This window comes from Podarcis tiliguerta (genome assembly GCF_965153285.1).
Source record: "Podarcis tiliguerta genome assembly, chromosome: 6".
In the NCBI taxonomy this organism is placed as follows: Eukaryota; Metazoa; Chordata; class Lepidosauria; order Squamata; family Lacertidae; genus Podarcis; species Podarcis tiliguerta.
The window spans coordinates 71,963,726-71,983,984 of record NC_139539.1 but is presented as its reverse complement, the minus strand read 5'-3'; the positions used below and the strand labels follow the sequence as shown (position 1 = coordinate 71,983,984).

General features: G+C 46.8%; 1 protein-coding gene across 1 annotated transcript in view; it reads left to right on the top strand.

The window, feature by feature from the left end:
- The first annotated feature begins 356 nt into the window (after positions 1-356).
- The window catches only part of SNX7 (sorting nexin 7), a 50,510-nt gene continuing 30,607 nt past the window's right edge, over positions 357-20,259 (top strand). Inside the window, exons 1-2 of the mRNA XM_083444969.1 lie at positions 357-568; positions 18,641-18,823. Of these exons, the coding sequence (XP_083301095.1) occupies positions 386-568; positions 18,641-18,823 (366 nt within the window). The 5' untranslated portion in view covers positions 357-385. The remainder of the gene's footprint in view (positions 569-18,640; positions 18,824-20,259) is intronic.

Genomic DNA, 20,259 nt, shown 5'->3' with positions numbered 1-20,259 from the left:
AGAGAGAGAGAGAGAGAGAGAGAGAGTCAGAGTCAGAGTCAGAGTCAGAGAGGTGCCTACGCGAATCCCTGAAACCCAACCAGGCGCAATCCGGGTATAGCTGCCCCCGCCCATTTCCTCTCCCACCCTCCTTAAGGTGTAAGGCTGGGCGCGCGCCGGGCTCGGAGAATAGGTGCCGGGGCTGATCTCGTCTCTCGTTCCGCGTGGATCACTTCCACGGGGACCCCTTCCCGGCCGCCCCGCGCCCTCCTCCAGTCCTGCGCAGTGGCAGGAAAGGGCTGGAGAAGCGCTCCGGCGACCAATTGCGGCGCCGAGAGGAGGGGCGCCCGCCGGGGATCGTGCCCGCCTCCCGGGCGGGGCGCGCACACCAGCCGGAGAGGGAGGGATGGAGGCTGATTGCTGCGCGCCCGGCTCGCCGCCGCCGATCGCCTCCTCCTGCCTTCCCACTGGCGGCGGGCAGGCTGCCGCCCCTACCGAGCCGCCGACGTGGCCCCCGGACCCGGATCGCCCCGTGCCCGCGGAGCTGCTGGAGTTCGACGACGACGAGGACCTGGAAGTGTTCAGCAAGGTAGAGGGAAGGGGGATCCCTCTTTCCCCGGGGCTCCCGGGGAGCCTGCCAGCCCCCTTGGCTTCCCTGGGGGTGGGGTGGAGGCAAGCGGAGCCGTCCCTCGACGGGACGCCCCCGCTCTCCTCTCCACCTCCAAGCGCAAGACGCTCCACCCAGATCCCGCCGCCCTTTGCCCTGAAGTTGGCCGGCTGGGAAGAAAAAGTTCTCTTTCTCTTTATTTTCCCCGCATCCACCCCCCCACAACAGGCTTGTGATGAGGGGACCGGGACAAGAAGGGCAGGCGACCCGCCCCGTCCGGGCCTCTCTCTGCCTCGCGCCCTCCTTGTCGGTGAAAGGCTGTGGGACTCTCGAGAAGTTTTGCCAAGCGCTCCTCCGGTCCGCCCGCATCAGCAGGGAAGGTTAGCATCCCCGCCCTTGGCAGGAAGGCGAGAAAGGGGCGGGGAGACAGCGCCGCCCACGGAACCACGAGGCTCTTCCTCTCACGGTCGTGGGTTCGAGTCCTCCGTCGGGAGAAAGATTCCTGCCTCGCAGGGGGTCCCTTCCAACTCTAGGTTTCTAGGTTGGGTGTGCAGGTTCCCTCTTGGTGCAGGGCATCGCTGAGTCTGCTGTTGGCCTAAAGGGTGACCTATGCCTTTGATTTTCCCAACCCACAGAGATGTGGAACTGGTGTCCCCAGGATCCCTGATTGGCCATGCTAGGTGTGGCTGAGGGTCATCAGAGATCAGAAGCATCAGGATGGCCATAGGAGACCCCCGTTCCTGACGTGGGGGGTTCTTTTTAATGCAGCAGAACTCTGCTAATGAATTTGGACCCAAGCAAACTTCAGGCATCCTTTTCGGAACAATAATTCATGTTGCCCTGATTACCCTTCCTAAGACTGCTCAGCCATCGCAGCCCATGGAAGTGGTGAGATGTCAAGTGTCCCTTTTCTGGCCGATTCGTGAAGATTGGTGCTCATGATGGTTATCAGGGCAGTTGCATGCAGCCCTGCTTCTGACATTTGTTTGTGCCTGCAAACTTTTCAGGGCGGATATAGGCCACATTCACATCATAACCTTTAAAGCGCTATGGTACCACTTTCAACAGTCCCCCAAAGAATTCTGGGAAGTGTAGTTTGTTAAGGGTGCTGAGAGTTCTTAAAGGTAAAGGGACCACTGACCATTAGGTCCAGTTGTGGCCAACTCTGGGGTTGCAGCGTTCATCTCGCATTATTGGCCGAGGGAGCCGGCGTACAGCTTCCGGGTCATGTGGCCAGCATGACTAAGCCGCTTCTGGCCAACCAGAGCAGCGCACGGAAACGCCGTTTACCTTCCCGCCAGAGCAGTACCTATTTATCTACTTGCACTTTGACATGCTTTCGAACTGCTAGGTTGGCAGGAGCAGGGACCAAGCAACGGAGCTCACCCTGTCACGGGGATTCGAACTGCCGACCTTTTGATTGCCAAGTCCTAGGCTCTGGTGTTTAACCCACAGTGCTACCCGCATCCCACAGCGCCACCCGTGTCCCGTGAAAGTTCTTAGAAGGCTCCTATTCTCCCCTGCCCCCAACTGCAGAGCTACAATTTAGCTGTCAGTTTCTCTTGCCACAGAACTCTGGGAATTGCAGCTCTGGGAGGGTATTAGGGGTGTTGTAACAACCCTCTTCTCCCTTTACAAACTACACTTCCCAGAATTCCTTGCAGGAAGCCATGATTGCTTAAAGTGCTTTAGCACTTTAAATGTATGATGCCAATGTGGTTATAGTTTCATTTCCAATCAGTGCACATCCCATAACTTTTTACACCACAAATGTTCCGGTTTTATTTTTTATTTCCCCCTTGCTTTTGCTGTGCTATACTGCAGGAATGCCCCACCAGATGGCAATGATGTGATAACACTGAGAAAGCATTCAGAACAACTAATAAAATGAAATGATGTGTGGATGACCCAGTATAAATCCACCACCAGTGTGCACTATTGTGGTGTCAGTTACATGTTGCAAAAAATACCTGCAAGCAACATAGGTCAGGAGGGGCCTTGAAGAATACTTTATACTTGCCATGAGACTAGTGTGGAAAGCAGACTTCTTGTGATGACTAATTTTCTCTTTACTTTAATAATTGGTGGTGCTTATCACATGGATCAGAAGCATCATGTTGTTTCTCCATATCTGGTAGACATGAGAGCAGGGTGTGGAGTCTCTGCAATGTCCCTAATTTAGGCCATGAGTTCTTTCAAATAATCATACTTTGTAAATAATAATAATCTCACCCATCTGACAGGGCTGACCCAGCCACTCTGTGTGGCTTCCAGAACATATAAAAACATAATAAAACATCAAACATTAAAAAGCTTCCTTATACAGGGCTGCCTTCAGATTTTTCCTAAACATTATATAATTACTCATCTCCTTAACATTTGATGCGAAGGAATTCCACAGCGTGGGCACCACCACCAAGAAGGCCCCCTTTCAGGTTCCCTGTGACCTCACTTTTCGCAGTGTGTGAGCTGCCAGAAGGCCCTCGAAGCTGGACCTCAGTGTCTGGGCTGAACGATGGGGGTGAAGATGCTCCTTCAGGTATACAGGGCCAAGGCTGTTTAGAACTTCTGATAACTCATGGTCTTTCCCAGCAGTTGAGTGTGGAAGAAATGGGATTATTCCTTTTTTTCTGGTGCAAGTTATTCTCTTGAAAGGAATGAGTGACTTACCCAAGACCAGGCATAGGCAAACTCGGCCCTCCAGATGTTTTGGGACTGCAACTCCCATCATCCCTGACCACTAGCCCTATTAGCTAGGGATGATGGGAGTTGTAGTCCCAGAACATCTGGAGGGCCGAGTTTGCCTATGCCTGCCCAAGACCATTGAGTGATCTTTATGAGCTTATTCCAGGATTAGAACCCACCTCTTCCCAATCCACATCCCACCATTCTCCATGGTTCCACGTGTTGTAGCAGGGACCCACAAATCTTGCCTTTCGGTTCACTAATCAGCCGTAATTTGTGGCCACCACTGACTGCTTCTCTCTCCCAAGTCTGGTCTGCAGCCAGAAATATGGGGTACAGGAAGGATGCTCCATCGTGCTCTGGGCTTTGAAGCAAGCAGAAGCTATTACAAATCTCTTGTGCTGCTCCCACCTGTTGTTTAGTCGTTTAGTCATGTCCGACTCTTCATGACCCCCTGGACCAGAGCACGCCAGGCACTCCTGCCTTCCACTGCCTCCCGCAGTTTGGTAAAACTCATGCTGGTAGCTTCGAGAACACTATCCAACCATCTTGTCCTCTATCGTCCCCTTCTCCTTGTGCCCTCTGTCTTTCCCAACATCAGGGTCTTTTCCAGGGAGTCTTCTCTTCTCATGAGTTGGCCAAAGTTTTGGAGCCTCAGCTTCAGGATCTGTCCTTCCAGTGAGCACTCAGGGCTGATTTCCTTCAGAATGTATAGGTTTGATCTTCTTGCAGTCCATGGGACTCTCAAGAGTCTCCTCCAGCAGCATAAATCAAAAGCATCAATTCTTCAGTGATCAGCCTTCTTTATGGTCCAGCTCTCACTTCCCCTTCATGGATCACTGCCTTGCCGTGGCGAAGGGGCTTGAATAACTCAGAGAAGCTATGAGCTATGCCGTGCAAGGCCACCCAAGATGGAAAGGTCATAGTGGAGAGTTTTGACCAATCGTGATCCACCTGGAGCAGGAACCGGCAAGCCACTCCAGTATCCCTGCCAAGAAAACTCCATGGACAAAGACAACAGGCATATAAAAGCTCCGACCTACTTGATGGCTAAGCACAACTTCACGAAGCACCTACCTTCCCTCCTTCTTGCAGTTTAGGAGAGGGTTTATTTCATTCACTGCCATTTGGAAGAGGGGATAATCTTGGAGTGGCTTCTGCCTGCTCCACTGACCATAGTGATGTAATAGACTCCCTGCTCCACAATAGGACTTGAGTGATGGGCGTCTCTTAAGTTTCATGGAAATGGAGCTGTTACATGTGGATCTGAAGAAGGAACAGGCAACTCCCATCTCATGCGAGGGTTATGTTCTGAGGCACCACACATGCAGTGAAACCACGTATATTTGAAACACCATTGGCAGATCCTGCAAACACCCTCTGGAAACCCTTGGAAAACCCCTTAAAAACCAGCAGCACTTACAAGTACTTATTGGCATTCGCTCCCTCCAAACCTCTTTGCTCAAACTCCAACTCTCCACAAGCCTCAACAATTGGTTGAAGGGCTCCTGGGATTGCGCTTGCAAAGGCTGGGGGGGATTGCTAGGCGCTGTTTTTGCGCCTTTTCTGCCCTTTCTGGGCTATTTTGCCATTTGATACTTCTTTAGTCAGTAAGTGAAATTGTATACCAGCCTTCATTTGCAGATCTCAGAAATTTGTATACAGTGGTACCTTGGTTCTCAAACTTAATCTGTTGCGGAAGTCCATTCCAAAACCAAAGCATTCCAAAACCAAGGCGCACTTTCCCATAGAAAGCCATGCAAAATGGATTAATCCATTCCAAACCTCTAAAACAGCAATTTAACATGAATTTTACTCTCTAACGAGACCATCGATCCATAAAATGAAAGCAATAAACGATGTACTGCAGTCACACAATCAATCAGTCAATCAGTAAGTAGCTGAACAGGGTTCCTCACAGTCACTAAAACAAAACAAAAGAGCCACAAATACAAAAAAGCAAAATAAATAGCAAAAACAGACAGACCCCAGCGTAACACTCAAAACGGAAGTGTGGCACTCAAAACGGAAGCGTACCACTCAAAACGGAGCACGTTCGGCTTCCGGAAAAAGATTGCAAACCGGAACACTTAATTCCAGGTCTGCAGTGTTTGGGTTCCAAGTTGTTTGAATACTAAGTTGTTTGAATACTAAGGTTACCACTGTACTGCCCTTCATCCACAGACCTCAAGATAAATTTACAAAAAAAGAACCTCAGAATACATAGTAAAAGTAAGAACAGTAACAAACCAATAATCCCCCCTCCCACGGCACATTTAAAGGTGCTTCGTACATTCTAAAGTGCTAACCACCACTGTTATATATTCTCAGGCAAAGAATTTAGTTTTTAAGGTCAGAGTTTGGTTCGAAAGGCTCATGGCGAGCACCGAATGCGGAACTGCAAATTCTTGCTGAAACGCGCAACGGTAATTTAATCATGGCATATTTCATTGCGAAGAAATTAGTGACTAACAGTCGTTTTGTATTTCTCAAGTTTGTCAAATGGCAGCGTGTGCATTTGAATCTCTTTCTCTGATCCAAACCTCAAGAGCCCTGCCACTAGGTAGGAATGCCTGCGGCACTAGCCTGGGTCAAGTCAGGTCAGTCCGTAACTATTTTATTATTATTATTTATATGTTAAACCATTTCTTCCCTTCCTTTCCATTAAAAGAAGAAACCGAGCTGGCTTACAAATAGATTTAGGTCCAGCTTCATAATATACAATAAGAAGATATAAAGTCCCGAAACAAGTTTAAGATAAAACAGCAGACAGGTATGAATCAAGTAAAGAAAACTTGAAATGTAGAATATTTCACAACTTGGCAGAAAAAACTGCCTAATAGAAGAGAAAGCTGTACTTTGGCCTTCAGAAGGTCTTTAGAAGCAAGTGAGACAGGTCTCCCTATGGAGAGAATTCCCAAGCCACTGAGAAGGCCATCTCCTATATCCAAACTAAATGAAATTCAGATATTGAAGAGATGCAAAGGAGAACTTCCCTAGAAGCTCTTAGACTGTGTACATATTTCTATATTATTCTGGCTCCAGTGCACTCCCACCTCTGGTATTTGAAGCCATGATACTAGCCACAATCCACCTCTATATCTCTTAGGTCAGGCTTTCTCGACCTCGGCCCTCCAGCTGTTTTTGGCCTACAACTCCCATGATCCCTAGCTAGCAGGACCAGTGGTCAGGGATGATGGGAATTGTAGTCTCAAAACATCTGGAGGGCCAAGTTTGAGGAAGCCTGTCATAGTTCCTTGATAAGCACTGCTGTCTGGTGCATTTCCCCTTAGGCCAGTTTCCATCTGATTTGAAGGTATAGGGCACATTCACTTTGAGGTGTATACATTTGAGGCAGACTTTGCGCATGCACGTACGACATCTTCATGCATATGAGTCGAGGTGAGTTGCAGAGGTGGAGCAGCCAAGCAGCCAACATGTATTCAGTGAATGCATCCCTGCTATGCACAGCAATGTGCAAGTGTGACTTGAGATGGAGAAGGGTCTGGGGACGATCTCGCTGTGTGTTCAGCTGATAATGTGCACATAGTTTTAGTGAGCAGGCAGGCTACTGGTTGTTAGGATCTGAACACGGCCATGCTCAAATAGGCCAAGGAGAAGTCATGGAGGGGTTTTCCTGGCAACCCCTCATGCATTAAAAGAACATAGAATCATAGAGTTGTAGAACTGGAAGGAACCACAAGCGTCATCTAGTGCAGGCTATTATTGTTGTTGTTGTTATTTTATTTGTACCCCACCCATTTGACTGGGTTGCCCCAGGCATTCTGGGTGGCTTCCAACAAATTTAGGTAAAGGTAAAGGAACCCCTGACCATTAGGTCCAGTCATGGCCAACTCTGGGGTTGTGGCACTCATCTTGCTTTATTGGCTGAAAGAGCCGGCGTACAGCTTCCGGGTCATGTGGCCAGCATGACTAAGCCGCTTCTGGCGAACCAGAGCAGTGCATGGAAACACCGTTTACCTTCCCGCTGGAGCAGTACCTATTTATCTACTTGCACTTTGACGTGCTTTCGAACTGCTAGGTTGGCAGGAGCAGGGATGGAGCTCACCCCATTGCGGGGATTCGAACCGCCGACCTTCTGATCGGCAAGTCCCTTTTTCCAACAAATTTAAGGCATAATAAAACATTAAAAACTGCCTTCAGATGTCTTCTTAAAGCTGCATAGTTATTTATCTCTTTGACATCTATGGGGAGGGCACCACTGCCGAGAAGGCCCTCTGCCTGGTTCCCTGTAACTTCATTCTCTCAATGAGGGAACCTCCAGAAGGTCCTCAGAGCTGGACCTCAGTGTCTAGGCTCAAGAATGGGAGCGGAGACGCTCGTTCCAGCATAGGGCTTTAAGGGGGAACCTAGATGAGGCCAGAGTGTTCCTTTGTGTGGAAGAGCTGTGTGTGCATAATTCAAGGATAGAGTCCCTTTCAGTGTGCTCCAAACCTGTGGATGGCAGACGTGTGTAGCGACCAGACGCATTGGTATGTGTGGTGGGATTAGTTCACATTACCCACAACCCCCTTGCACAGTCGTGTGTATGTGTGTGTTTGTGTAGGGTCATGTTAACCCTGGTTGTCCAAGTAATTGTCTATGCTTCAGGGCAGAAGAATGGGAAATATTGAGAAAAGAGTGTAAAGGCAAGCCTGTCAGTTGGGAAAGGAGCAAAAACAAAACCCTAAAGAGCCATGTGGCAGAGGAAATTTGAAACCATGAGCAGGATATTTATGACCGATGGCTGTCCTGAAGCAGGAAGTTTGTAGAAGACTTCGAACCATTCGCGTGGCCAGAATTAAAGCCATTTGGGGCTTGAGAGAATTTGGCAATCAAAAGGTGGCACCTTGGAACACAAAAGAATTACGTTACTTCCATGATCAATCTGTGAGGTAAAACTGTTGCAGGCTACTGTAGTTCACCAGTTACTGGTTCAAAACCAGCTGTTTGAAATGGCAAACATTCAACCCCTGCTGCCTTTCTACAAATTAAGCAGAAGAGCATTCACAGAGCAGCTGTAGGAGACGACACACATTTTTCATTCTTGAAAACCCGTGTTCACAGATCTGTTTATGACAGAAATTTATGGAGTGAAAAATCCAAATGTCAGCATCTTAGATTTGACTGCTAGATTTGCTCCTGAATAGAAGCCTAAGAGGCATTAATGAATCATTTATGAATTGTACACTTCTCCTAATGTTTAAAAATACATCCGGCTAATGCTGAAATAATATTTCTGCTTCTGCTCTGTGTACAGAATCCTCTTTGGGTGGCGATGGGGTAAACACTGGAAGGCAACAATTTAATACTTGAATATGCTGATTCCAAAGTCCTAATGAACAGGAACAGATTCTGTCAAGTGAATTTGGGGGAAGTGGATGGGCTGAAATAGGTGTGTGTGTGTGTGTGAGAGAGAGAGAGAGAGAGAGAGAGAAGGAGAAATTCATTTCTTCTCCTTAGCCATCCCTGTGCCCACTACTACAAATCACACCGTTCCCCACACTTTGAACAAATTTGTGTGTTGCACACAAGGAGTCCCAGATTGTGAGAGCCTCCATAGAAATTAATAGGAACCTTCCCCATCATGGCATTAGACTACAGCCAGTGTTCCAAATTTGGCAGGCTCCAGGTGCATTTTGCCCTGGCTATCAGCCACTTGCGACCAAGTGAAGATTCCCAGGTGCTAGGATGGTGACTGACCTCTCCACCATCTGGAGGTGAATGCCTGGGGATCTTTGGATATATATATACAGTGGTGCCTCGCAAGACGAAATTAATTTGTTCTGCGAGTTTTTTCATCTTGTGAATTTTTCGTCTTGCGAAGCACGGAAATGCATTGACGGTTTCCCATAGGAATGCATTGACGGTTTTAAGAAAAAGGCTCAAGACGTTTTCGTCTTGCGAAGCAAGCCCATAGGGAAATTCGTCTTGCGAAGCAACTCAAAAAACAAAAAACTCTTTCGTCTTGCGAGTTTTTCGTCTTGCGAGGCATTCGTCTTGCGAGGTACCACTGTATTTTAATTTATTTCTTCTTTTTTTAATACCAACAGCAACCACAAAAACCACATACAACAAAAACCACAAGAACACTAATAATACAATTTAACAATTCAGATTTGAGTACAGTGGTACCTCAGGTTACATACACTTCAGGTTACATACGCTTCAGGTTACATACGCTTCAGGTTACATACTCCGCTAACCCGGAAATAGTGCTTCAAGTTAAAAACTTTGCTTCGGGATGAGAACAGAAATCATGCTCCGGTGGCACGGCAGCAGCAGGAGGCCCCATTAGCTAAAGTGGTGCTTCAGGTTAAGAACAGTTTCAGATTGAGTACAGACCTCCGGAATGAATTAAGTACTTAACCTGAGGTACCACTGTACTGATATACCTATAACTACACCCTTTTAACAATATTTCCCCACCTCTCCTCCCCCTACTTCCCACCATTTTCTGCCTTATCGCTTAAGTATTCCTTCCAGATTTCTTCATATTTATCCATTCTTAATTTGCGTCGATATGCAATTTGTTCGTATGTAACTAGTCTGTCCATGTTGTCAATCCATGTGCTCAATGGGATCTTTTTGCGGCTCTTCCAATTCATCAAAACAAGTTTTTTTGCTTCTAATGTGGCACGGTACATCCTTGGATCTTGACCGTTTTCACACACTAATACCACACCCTGTGGAATTTTATCAGCTATCTTTTATCTGCACAATCGGAATGAATTTCAGGAACGAAAACTTCGTATTGAAAAATGCAACTTTCAAGCTGCCTGGCCCCAAAATGCCAACTAAGCAATCCTTTTTGGCTACTGTAATCCTGGTTTAAGGAGCAATTTGGCATCTAGCTTATATATCTGAGTTTCTAACACTGACTACAATACCCATCATCCTTGACCGTTGACCATGCTCGCTGAGTCTGATGGGAATCGCTACCTTCCCATCTTCACTAAGTCTTCACTAAGATTTTTAGCCATTCCTGTGTCAAAATACCATTTTCTGATATTGGTACACTGTGGTATAGCGATATTGAATGGGAAGCAGCCTTCTCATTGTTTCCTGGTCAGTATTTACTTTATTTTATTTTCATAAACCGGTTTTTGCGAACATTAATAAAAGATTTCCTATGAAATCAATATTAATATGAAGGAAATTCCTCCATTTCCATGCCCCCTCTATGTATTCATCTGCAAAGTTTGCTGCCTAACCAAAACATTATTTTTCTAGTGCATGAGTACCTGGAGGTAAATTGACTTCATATATCATTTTTCGCAGCTTGCACAATGGAAATAAAACAGCTCCCTAAATGGTGAAAAATGAGAATCTTAAAACTGTCAAGTGTAATAATCCAGATTATTACTCAAAGCATAAACATAAAGCACATGTGATTTTAGCAACTACCTGGCTGTGTGGCCTAATGGTGCCCCTGGTGTTTAGAAAGCTTGGAAGGTGCCTTGGAAGATAATAATGTAGGCCATCACCTTTTGTCATCATTCCTGATAGGCATTAGATCCCCGGACTTTTATATTCTGTATAAAGAACTTGGACTAATATGTTTTAAAAGGTTACAAAAGTGCTCTGCAGAGGGCTGCTTTTATGGTTTATCTGTGTCAGACATCTGCTTTGAAATCTAGCTGGCACCGGGGAACAACTTATGCCAATTTATCCCTTTTCTGCCTTTGGAGCCAGTGTGGCTCTGCAGCTAAGAGTATATATTATGAAATTTAAAGTTACCAGTTTAAATTTCACCTCTGCCATAAACTCAATATGCTGTGTGGCTTTCAGCAATTCTTTCAGACTTAGATCACCCATCTGCAGGATATGAGTACAGTGGTACCTCGGGTTACAGACGCTGCAGGTTACAGACTCTGCTAACCCATAAATAGTACCTTGGGTTAAGAACTTTGCTTCAGGATGAGAACAGAAATCGTGCTGTGGCAGTGGGAGGCCCCATTAGCTAAAGTAGTACCTCAGGAGAGTTTCAGGTTAAGAATGGACCTCCAGAACGAATTAAGTTCTTAACCCAAGGTACCACTGTATACGAAACTTATATACTTAAAGGCAGTGCTGTTTTTCTAGAGAAAGAAGTGCCGGAACTCACTATGAATGCCCTCGTTTCTCTTACAGTGACAATGGCATCCACCTGACAGGTGCCGGAACTAAGTTCTGGCGAGTTCCAGCTGAAAAAAGACCTGATTAAAGGCAGTAAGGAGTCTGATGGTGAAGCGCTCAAGGCATGCATATCTGAGTCCCATTTTCCAGCACCCTTAAACTACAGTTCCCAGGCTTCTTTGGAGGAAGCCATGTGCTCGAAAAGTATGGTGTCAATGTGCCCTTGGGCAGAAGGAAGTCATGAGGGTGGTTCGGAGATGATTTGTGGCACCGGAACGGCCAGAAGCCCTCCTGGTTTTGCGTCCGTCAGGTTGGAAGGTAGAAGAGCTGGAAGGGGAAGAAGCATGCCAGTTCCAGGGCTCGTTCTGGAAGCAGGTCGGGGGAACAGGAGGATGCAAAGCCACACCAACACTCAGAACAGCCCCCACATTTCCTCTCTACCATTGGAGGGCTGATAGCAGAGGAGCAATGTGGGTGGTTCTTTCCATGTGTCTGGGATGGGCCTCCCTTTCCACCCAGAGAGGGATCTCCTATGGCCTTTGGAATGCCATCTCAGGGATCATAGGATTGTGCCCAAAATGTGTTCTATCCATGTCCTGAATGGGGTAACTGTGCCCCTGAAGGGCCAGGTATGCAGCCATTTTGGACTCACAGCTGTCCATGGAGGCACAGGTTAATTCTGTGTCCGGGGAGGCTGTCTACCAGTTCCATCTGGTACGCAGGCTGAGACCCTACCTGCCTGCAGACTGTCTCGCCACAGTGGTGCATGCACTAGTTATCTCCTGCTTGGACTACTGCAGTGTGCTCTACGTGGGGCTACCTTCGAAGGTGACCCGGAAACTGCAATTAATCCAGAATGCGGCAGCCAGACTGGTGACTGGGAGTGGTCACCGAGACCATATAACACCAGTCCTGAGAGCATTGGCTCCCAGTACATTTCTGAGCACAATTCAACGTGTTGGTGCTGACCTTTAAAGCCCTAAACGGCCTCGGCCCAGTATACCTGAAGGAGCATCTACATCCCCATCATTCAGCCTGGACACAGAGGTCCAGCTCCAAGGGTCTTTCTGGCGGTTCCCTCACTGTGAGAAGTCCCTCCCATCAGATGTCAAGGAAATAAACAACTATCTGACTTTTAGAAGACATCTGAAGGCAACCCTGTTTGATGTTTTATTGTGTTTTTAATATTATGTTGGGAGCCTCCCAGAGTGGCTAGGGAAACCCAGCCAGATGGGCGGGGTATAAATAATAAACATTATTAGCCTCACTGAAGTTGAGCCAATAAAAATATTTAAGTTTCTATTCCATTACCCCCCCCTCCCTTGTGTGATAGCAGAAGACACATGCATGCTGATGGGTTTGATAAACTGCTGCAAATTACTAGTGAAAGAGCAAATCACTTTTAAGTCATGTTAAAATTAAGCAGATCTACCTGTAGGCTTACAGTTTAAAGACACATTGCCAGGGGGGCAGGACAGAAAAATAAAGGGTGGGAAAAGAGACTGAAGGCCAGTAAGAAAGTTCCAGGGTAAATAGATGATGATGATTTATTATCTATTTGATTTACCGTAATTTTCGCCCTATAGGACGCACTTTTTCCCCTCCAAAAATGAAGGGGAAATCTGTGTGCATCCTAAGGGGCGAATGTAGGCTTTCGCTGAAGCTTGGAGAGCTCTCCAGGCTTCGGGAAGATATCCGCAGCCTAGGGAGCCCTGTGGGAGTTCCCGCAAGGAACTCTAAAAACTACGGTAGGTGCGTTTTTAAAAGCTCGGGCTTCCCCCGCAGCTGGGGGGGGGGGAAATAATTTTTTCCCCTTTATTCCCCCCCCCCAAAAAAACTAGGTGTGTCCTATGGGCCGGTGCGTCCTGTAGGGCGAAAAATACGGTAGATTCTACCTTTTCTCCCAAAGGAGTCCAGGGCTAAGGTAAAGGTAAAGGTACCCCTGCCCGTACGGGCCAGTCCTGCCAGACTCTAGGGTTGTGCGCTCATCTCACTCTAAAGGCCGGGAGCCAGCGCTGTCCGAAGACACTTCCGGGTCACGTGGCCAGCGTAACAAGCTGCATCTGGCGAGCCAGCGCAGCACACAGAACGCCGTTTACCTTCCCGCTGGTAAGCGGTCCCTATTTATCTACTTGCACCCGAGGGTGCTTTCGAACTGCTAGGTTGGCAGGCGCTGGGACCGAACGACGGGAGTGCACCCCGCCGCGGGGATTCGAACCGCCGACCTTTTGATCGGCAAGTCCTAGGTGCTGAGGCTTTAACCCACAGCACCGCCCGCGTCCCTTAGGGCTAACATACAACATTATAAATACTGGAACATAACTAAAAGTGTTGCAAAAAAACCAATTTTCTTAAAGGTTTTAAACCCACTTTTGGTATAGATATCTAAATTTCCAAGCTGTGCTCCCATTGCTAAATATAAAGGGTTCTGTAAGGTTTAGGTTTTAGATTGGAAGCTTTGCTGTACAAGTGTCATGCAGCAGCAGACAAAGAAAGACGAGACCGTAGATCTAGATAAGGAAGACCAAGGAAATACTTGAAAGTAAGCATAAGAAGCTTAGTGCGAAGTCAACAAGCAGGAGAAAGCCGGTGAATGGAGTGGTACAAAGGAGTAAGTGATCTGAATGATGAGAGGGAGGTATCATGGCAGTGAGGACAGTTAAGGCACAGCAGAGAGGTTTAAGTAGGAAGGCAGGCATCAAAACTTAAAATAATTGAGGGGTGAGCTGTGCCAAATGGGGCCCTTGGGCATAGGCCAGACTCTGAGGGGGCTGAGTGGATCCCCAGGGAGAAAATCCCAGCTGGGCATGGGTGGGGAGAGAGGTGTGGCCTTTTGGGGAATTTCTCCATCTGGGGTGCTGGTAGGAAAATCTCTGGAGGGGCTCCTAGGCTGCCTTGTCTTCTCCCATCTTCTCAGGAATCTGTGACTCATCCTGGAGAGGGATCGCTAAAAAGGGGGAGTTTCAATTCCTCCCAGCCTCTGTTCTTCCCTGGAAGCTAAATTCCACCCCCCTCATCATGCCCAGGGCAAGCTGAAGCTGCTCCTGCTGCATTGGAGGTTGGAAGACCTGAACACAGGACACTGTCTTATGTGGATTCCGGCCATGGGTCCACCATCTACAACTTGTTTTAGATTCTGAGCTCCTCAGGAAAGATGAGGCTGAATCTGAATGGAAGGAGGAAGGTGGATGGTTGACCCGGGTCAGGTTGTTAACTGTGCCCCTCTCCACAACCTCTGAGATTTCCCACCCAGGACCCTTAGAGACATCTGGAGAGACTCTGATGCCCAAGTCTGAGCTCATCTGCTTGCTTGAAAAATATAAATACAGAGATGTTGGTTGCCCAGGAGAAATTGAAAGCAGGCAATGGAGAAGACGGCCGGAATTGTCGGGGGCCATGCGTAGTTTTATTTGGAATAACAAACCACTTAAATGACTGGATTGTGGAATCTGCTACAGTCAGTGTGCACAACTAACTTCACATCGACGAGGAGAAAGCATCACACACAGGAGAAACCATTTAAATGTATGGAGTATGTGTAATGGTTCTAGGGGTTGCTCGTGTGTAAGTTGCCTTTACTCCTGGCTAGGTTGCGTGGTTGAACCCTTTCTGTCTGGACAGCCTCAAGTTTCGTGGCTGCCTCAGTCACTGGCAGAATCCGTCAGTGGGCGTTTCTTGAACCTCTTCCAGCATAAAAGCTGTTTGACGCCCAGTCTTCTTCTACTCTCCCTGCACGGAAGTCTTCTGCGCAGAGAGGGTGTGGGCAGCGGAGTACCCGTACTCTCTCCGCTGGTCTCCGGCGAGGAGTCCTGGAGCCACCTCTCCGATTCCCCCATCTGCCCCCCTTCTCCACTGGTGTTACGCTGATTTCCTTCCCCAGCGGATGGGCTACCTCTCTCCCTGCTGGGACCCTCTCCGGCATCCCTCTGGAGCCTTCTCTCCGCCTCCAGCTCCGATGGCAGTTCCCTGACAGTATGGAAAGAGTGAGAGTGGAACATTTAAGAAACATCAACAGACTCACACAGGGGAAACTATTTAGATGAATGGAAGGCAGAAAGGGTTTCAGTCAGGGTTGACTCCTTCACATCGAGGAACTTGCACATGGGATAAACCATTTAGATGCATCAAATATGCAAAGAGCTTCAGGGGTCGGAACTTACTGTACATCTACGAACTCATACAGGGACAAACAGAAAGAGAAGTGTTTTTTTGTTTTTGTTTTTTGTATTTCCCTTACTTACCATCAATGAACTCACACAGGGGAAAAACCAGTTAAATGTCTGCAATATGGAAGGACCTTCAGTGAGAAACCCATAGAAAGCATCAATGGGCTCACACAGGGGATAAACCATTTAAATGTATGGAGTGTTAGAATACTGCTTTAAATGTATACTGCAGATGAGGCCAAAGACGAGACAAAAGTCTGCACACAGAGACAAAAGGAAAGAGCATTTTTTTAAAAGTACTTGAAGAGAGGCACAAACAAACTACATTATCTATAACAAGAGAAAATGATGCTGAAAAATATATTGAAAAACCCTATGGCGGATCAAATGTACCAAAAGCAGAAGGCTAGCACTCTGCGAACCAACCAGAACTTGCAAGATGGAATAGCATTCACATTTGTGCTTTCACTAGGGCTGGATAGACCTTTTTGAGATAATTGCAATGCAATATGTTGTTCCATGATAGAAGAAAGATGGGATATAGATGTAAGAAAATATACACCCAACCCAACTGTTTTGCCAGTCAACTAATTGTACTTAACACCTAGAAGATTATGCACATCTCAATCTACATTTAAAAAAAAAAAACACAGCAAAAACATCCTACCAGTTCAATTGGGCTCAGATAAGCATCACGATACATATTGGGGAGTGAGCATCCATATACAGTGGTACCTCGGGTTAAGTACTTAATTCGTTCCGGAGGTCCGTTCTTAACCTGAAACTGTTCTTAACCTGAAGCACCACTTTAGCTAATGGGGCTTCCTGCTGCCACCGCGCCGCCAGAGCACGATTTCTGTTCTCATCCTGAAGCAAAGTTCTTAACCTGAGGTAAAATTTCTGGGTTAGCGGAGTCTGTAACCTGAAGCGTATGTAACCTGAGGCACCACTGTATTGAGATACAGCTGTGGAAGGAGGGTTTTTGCTGACATAGGGAAAAGATTGAAGTATTTTGGTCCTCATCAAGTTTGGGAATGGGCCTTGTGGCTGCACTTTATAAACAAAAAAGATGTGATCTGCCTAAGCATTGTTTTGGATGACATGCATAAAGTCACATCTTCTGTGACCCTTATTTTACCCATGTTGCATATGACATGAGAGATGGTAGTTCGTGGAAGGACATCCCATGTGGTTTGTGGCAAAGGTGAAGAACTGCACCAGGGACTTCCTAATCTACGGATCATTTCCTTAGCCACATTGGTTCTCTAACTCTAATCCTAGAGAGGCAGTGATTTGTGTTTGTGGGACATAAAAGTTAAAAACAACCACTCAATGTTCAATGCAAAGAAAGTCTCCCATGGCAGCTCAGGGAGTTTTTCGGGATGCAAAGTCACCTTTTTGTGTGACTTAGCAATTTATATCTTTTAATGATCTGCCAGGAAAAGAAGCATGGAATACTGGCACTTTAGCCATTGTAAAAATGTGGTTTCCAGTGCAAAGTTAAGCTTCCTTTGTACAAAGGGGTTCTGTTGCTCGAAAAGAAACAAAAAGGCAGAGATGCATGACCTTTGGAAATCAGGGAAAGCACCACAGTCATCCCAGACTTGAAGGGCATTTTCACGGCAATAAAAGCTATTGTGCCTTGCTGGTTGATTGATATGTCTTTTTCACCCCTTTTGCTGCTTCATTGATAACTCAGTAGCCAGTTTTCAAGGCGATTGCCATTGTGGATCTGGGTGTTGCCTGACAATAAAAAAACAGCTAGTTGAGACTGGTGTGCCTGCAGCAGGGGACAGGGATGCAATGCTGGAGAAGTGTTTTGAGAAAGTCTGAGAATAAAATATTTTATTGTATATGGAAAAAGCAGTTAACCAGAGAGAAGTGAGTCAATAATTTAATCTTTAAGTGTTAATGGCTCCCATTAAAGGTAAAGGTAAAGGTACCCCTGACCGTATGGGCCAGTCTTGACAGACTCTAGGGTTGTGCGCCCATCTCACTTAAGAGGCCGGAGGCCAGCGCTGTCCGCAGACACTTCCGGGTCACAAGCTGCATCTGGCGAGCCAGCGCAGTGCACGGAAACGCCGTTTACCTTCCCGCTAGTAAGCGGTCCCTATTTATCTACTTGCACCCGGGGGTGCTTTCGAACTGCTAGGTTGGCAGGCGCTGGGACCGAACGACGGGAGCGCACCCCGCCGCGGGGATTCGAACCGCCGACCTGACGATCGGCAAGTCCTAGGCGCTGAGGTTTTGCCCACAGCGCCACCCGCCATTAAATCACACATTGAGCCATCTTACAGTGCCATACAAGACCCAGGCTGGAGAATCCTTGCTCCTGCAACTGTTGCTGAACTACAGCTCCCATCAAGCGTGGCAAATGGCCAAGGAAGATGGGAGTTGTAGTTTAACAACATCTGGAAGGCTAAAGGTTCCACAGACCTGCGTTGCAGCAGCATTTGGGCTCTCAAATTTCAGCGGTGCCCTGTGCAATGCTAAAATCTGGTATTCCACACCCCACCCCATTCTGCAGCATTGTTGTGGACACCCCCCCCCCCCCGCAGTGGGGCACCCAGTTGGTGGCACTACCCTAAAACTACCTCTGCCATCATCCAGTTCCCAGCGGTGGCTCCTCCTCCAACTGTCACCTCTCCACAGGGGCCTCTGTTAAACCCTGAGGTGAGCGAGAAGCAGCAGTTACAGCCTCTTCTCAATGTACAATGGCCTTTTCTATTAATATTGTAAACCCTTGCACTGCTTGGATTCAAGCCGAGATAATTCACCATTTGCTTACTTTCCATGACATTCAAAAATAGCTGCCTAAGGTAGGAATGGTTCTGGTTAGTACTTGTCGATGCCCCCTTTTCCTCACAGTCTTGAAGACTGATAGTGTCGTGATTATGATACATTCCTTTGGATTATGGTGAAAGCCCCACAGATGAGCTACAACCCTTGGCTATATTTTAGCCTCACAAACTATGACAAATCAATGATATAATATAGGAGTCACTACTAGCTCTGAGGACAACAAGTAAGTTGTATCATTTTGGTGTAAGTGGCAATTCTTTAAAATGCCTTGTTTTGTCCACAGGATGCCTCCCTCACCGAGATCAATTCATTCAGTCCTTTGATGCCCACATCCCCGTCTTCGATGATCAACCAGTACAAATTTGACGATGAACCAGAATTAAAGGATCTTTTCATTACAGTTGACGATCCGGAAAGCCACATCACTGCCCTAGAGACGTTCATCACCTACAGAGTTGTTACAAAGGTTAGTTTCTTATTGCAGCAAATTCCCGCTTTGGCCATTTAAAGTAAACTTTGCAGCTGGTACCGACGTCGCAGGTGCTGTGTGGTACTTGGCGAGAAAGAAGCACATGTGTTCCGCTTGCCTTAGAGCAGGGGTTGGCAAGGTTTACCTCGCATGCGCCGGTTCACTGCAGCGGAGATCTCGCCGTGGGCCGGATTGCATGTGCTTTCGCGCATCTGCATCTGTGCAGACGCTATTTCCGATGCAGACACAATTTATGGTACAGCAGAAGCGAGTCCCCATGCCCATTTAGCGCAGCTCATGGGGACTCTCCGAGCAGGCGACTTGGTTCGGGAGTGGCTCATGGGCCGGTTAAATGACCCCTATGGGCTGCTTGTTGCCCATGGGCCTTAGGTTGCCTACCCCTGCCTTAGAGGAAGCCAGATGTTGTCAGACTATAGCTCCCATCATCCCTCACCACTGGGACTGATGGGAATCCGAGACTTTACCTGCGGGGCAGCTACTCCTACCTGAGAGGGCTTTGGGCTTGGGCTTTCCCAACAGCCATGTGACAGACTTTTTGAAATAAGAATAATGTTGAAGGCTTTTTTTACCCCCAAATAAAGGGGGTTTCAAAAGCTGTGTGTGATATAGCATGCGATTCTGCTGTGGGGGGGGAGGAGGGAATGGTCAGCAAGAATGTTGATTGCACAAAATTGGAAGACTGGAGAAATACCAAATAAAGAACAATGGCAAGAGAAGTTGATGAACTATGCAGAACTGGCAAAAATGACAGATAGATTAAGGGAAAAAGACAACAGTGACTTTGAAAAAGAATGGGAACCATTTATATTTGCAGAAACAAAGAAAGTCAATAGACTTGATGGCAGGATTTAGATAAACATTCACAATATTAGTATTAGAAAATGTTTAGAAAATAGTGAAATATTATAGTGTATTTAATTTTATTTATGATGTTATGTTATTAATAACTTTTTCTGTTAGGAGATAGCAAAGTGGGTGAAAAGAGAAACAAACCAGAAGCAGAAGTTGGGGGAAGCCCTGGAAGGAAGGGAGGGGGGAATATATAATAAATGTTAAGAAATTGAGATGTATGTAATGAATGAAAAAGAAAAATGAATTTTAAAAAAGGTCAGAAATCCCATGGGGTGTCCTGGCCAAAGCTATGTATATGAACGGAAAGATAACAAGGAAGTGGTTTGGCAAGGCTGCCTGCCAGTTTATGATAGTTACCTTCTGCATATATACACACAAACACACACCCCTCCATCTATATCTATAGTTCTACACACACATATTCCTGCCTTGTGATTATGCTTTATAACCTTTCACAGATATTTCTCCTATACACATACACACACACGTTTGTCTGACAGTTACACAACAATCTTAAAATGAGGGGTGATGAATATAGGAATATATTTGTGGCTGCACTG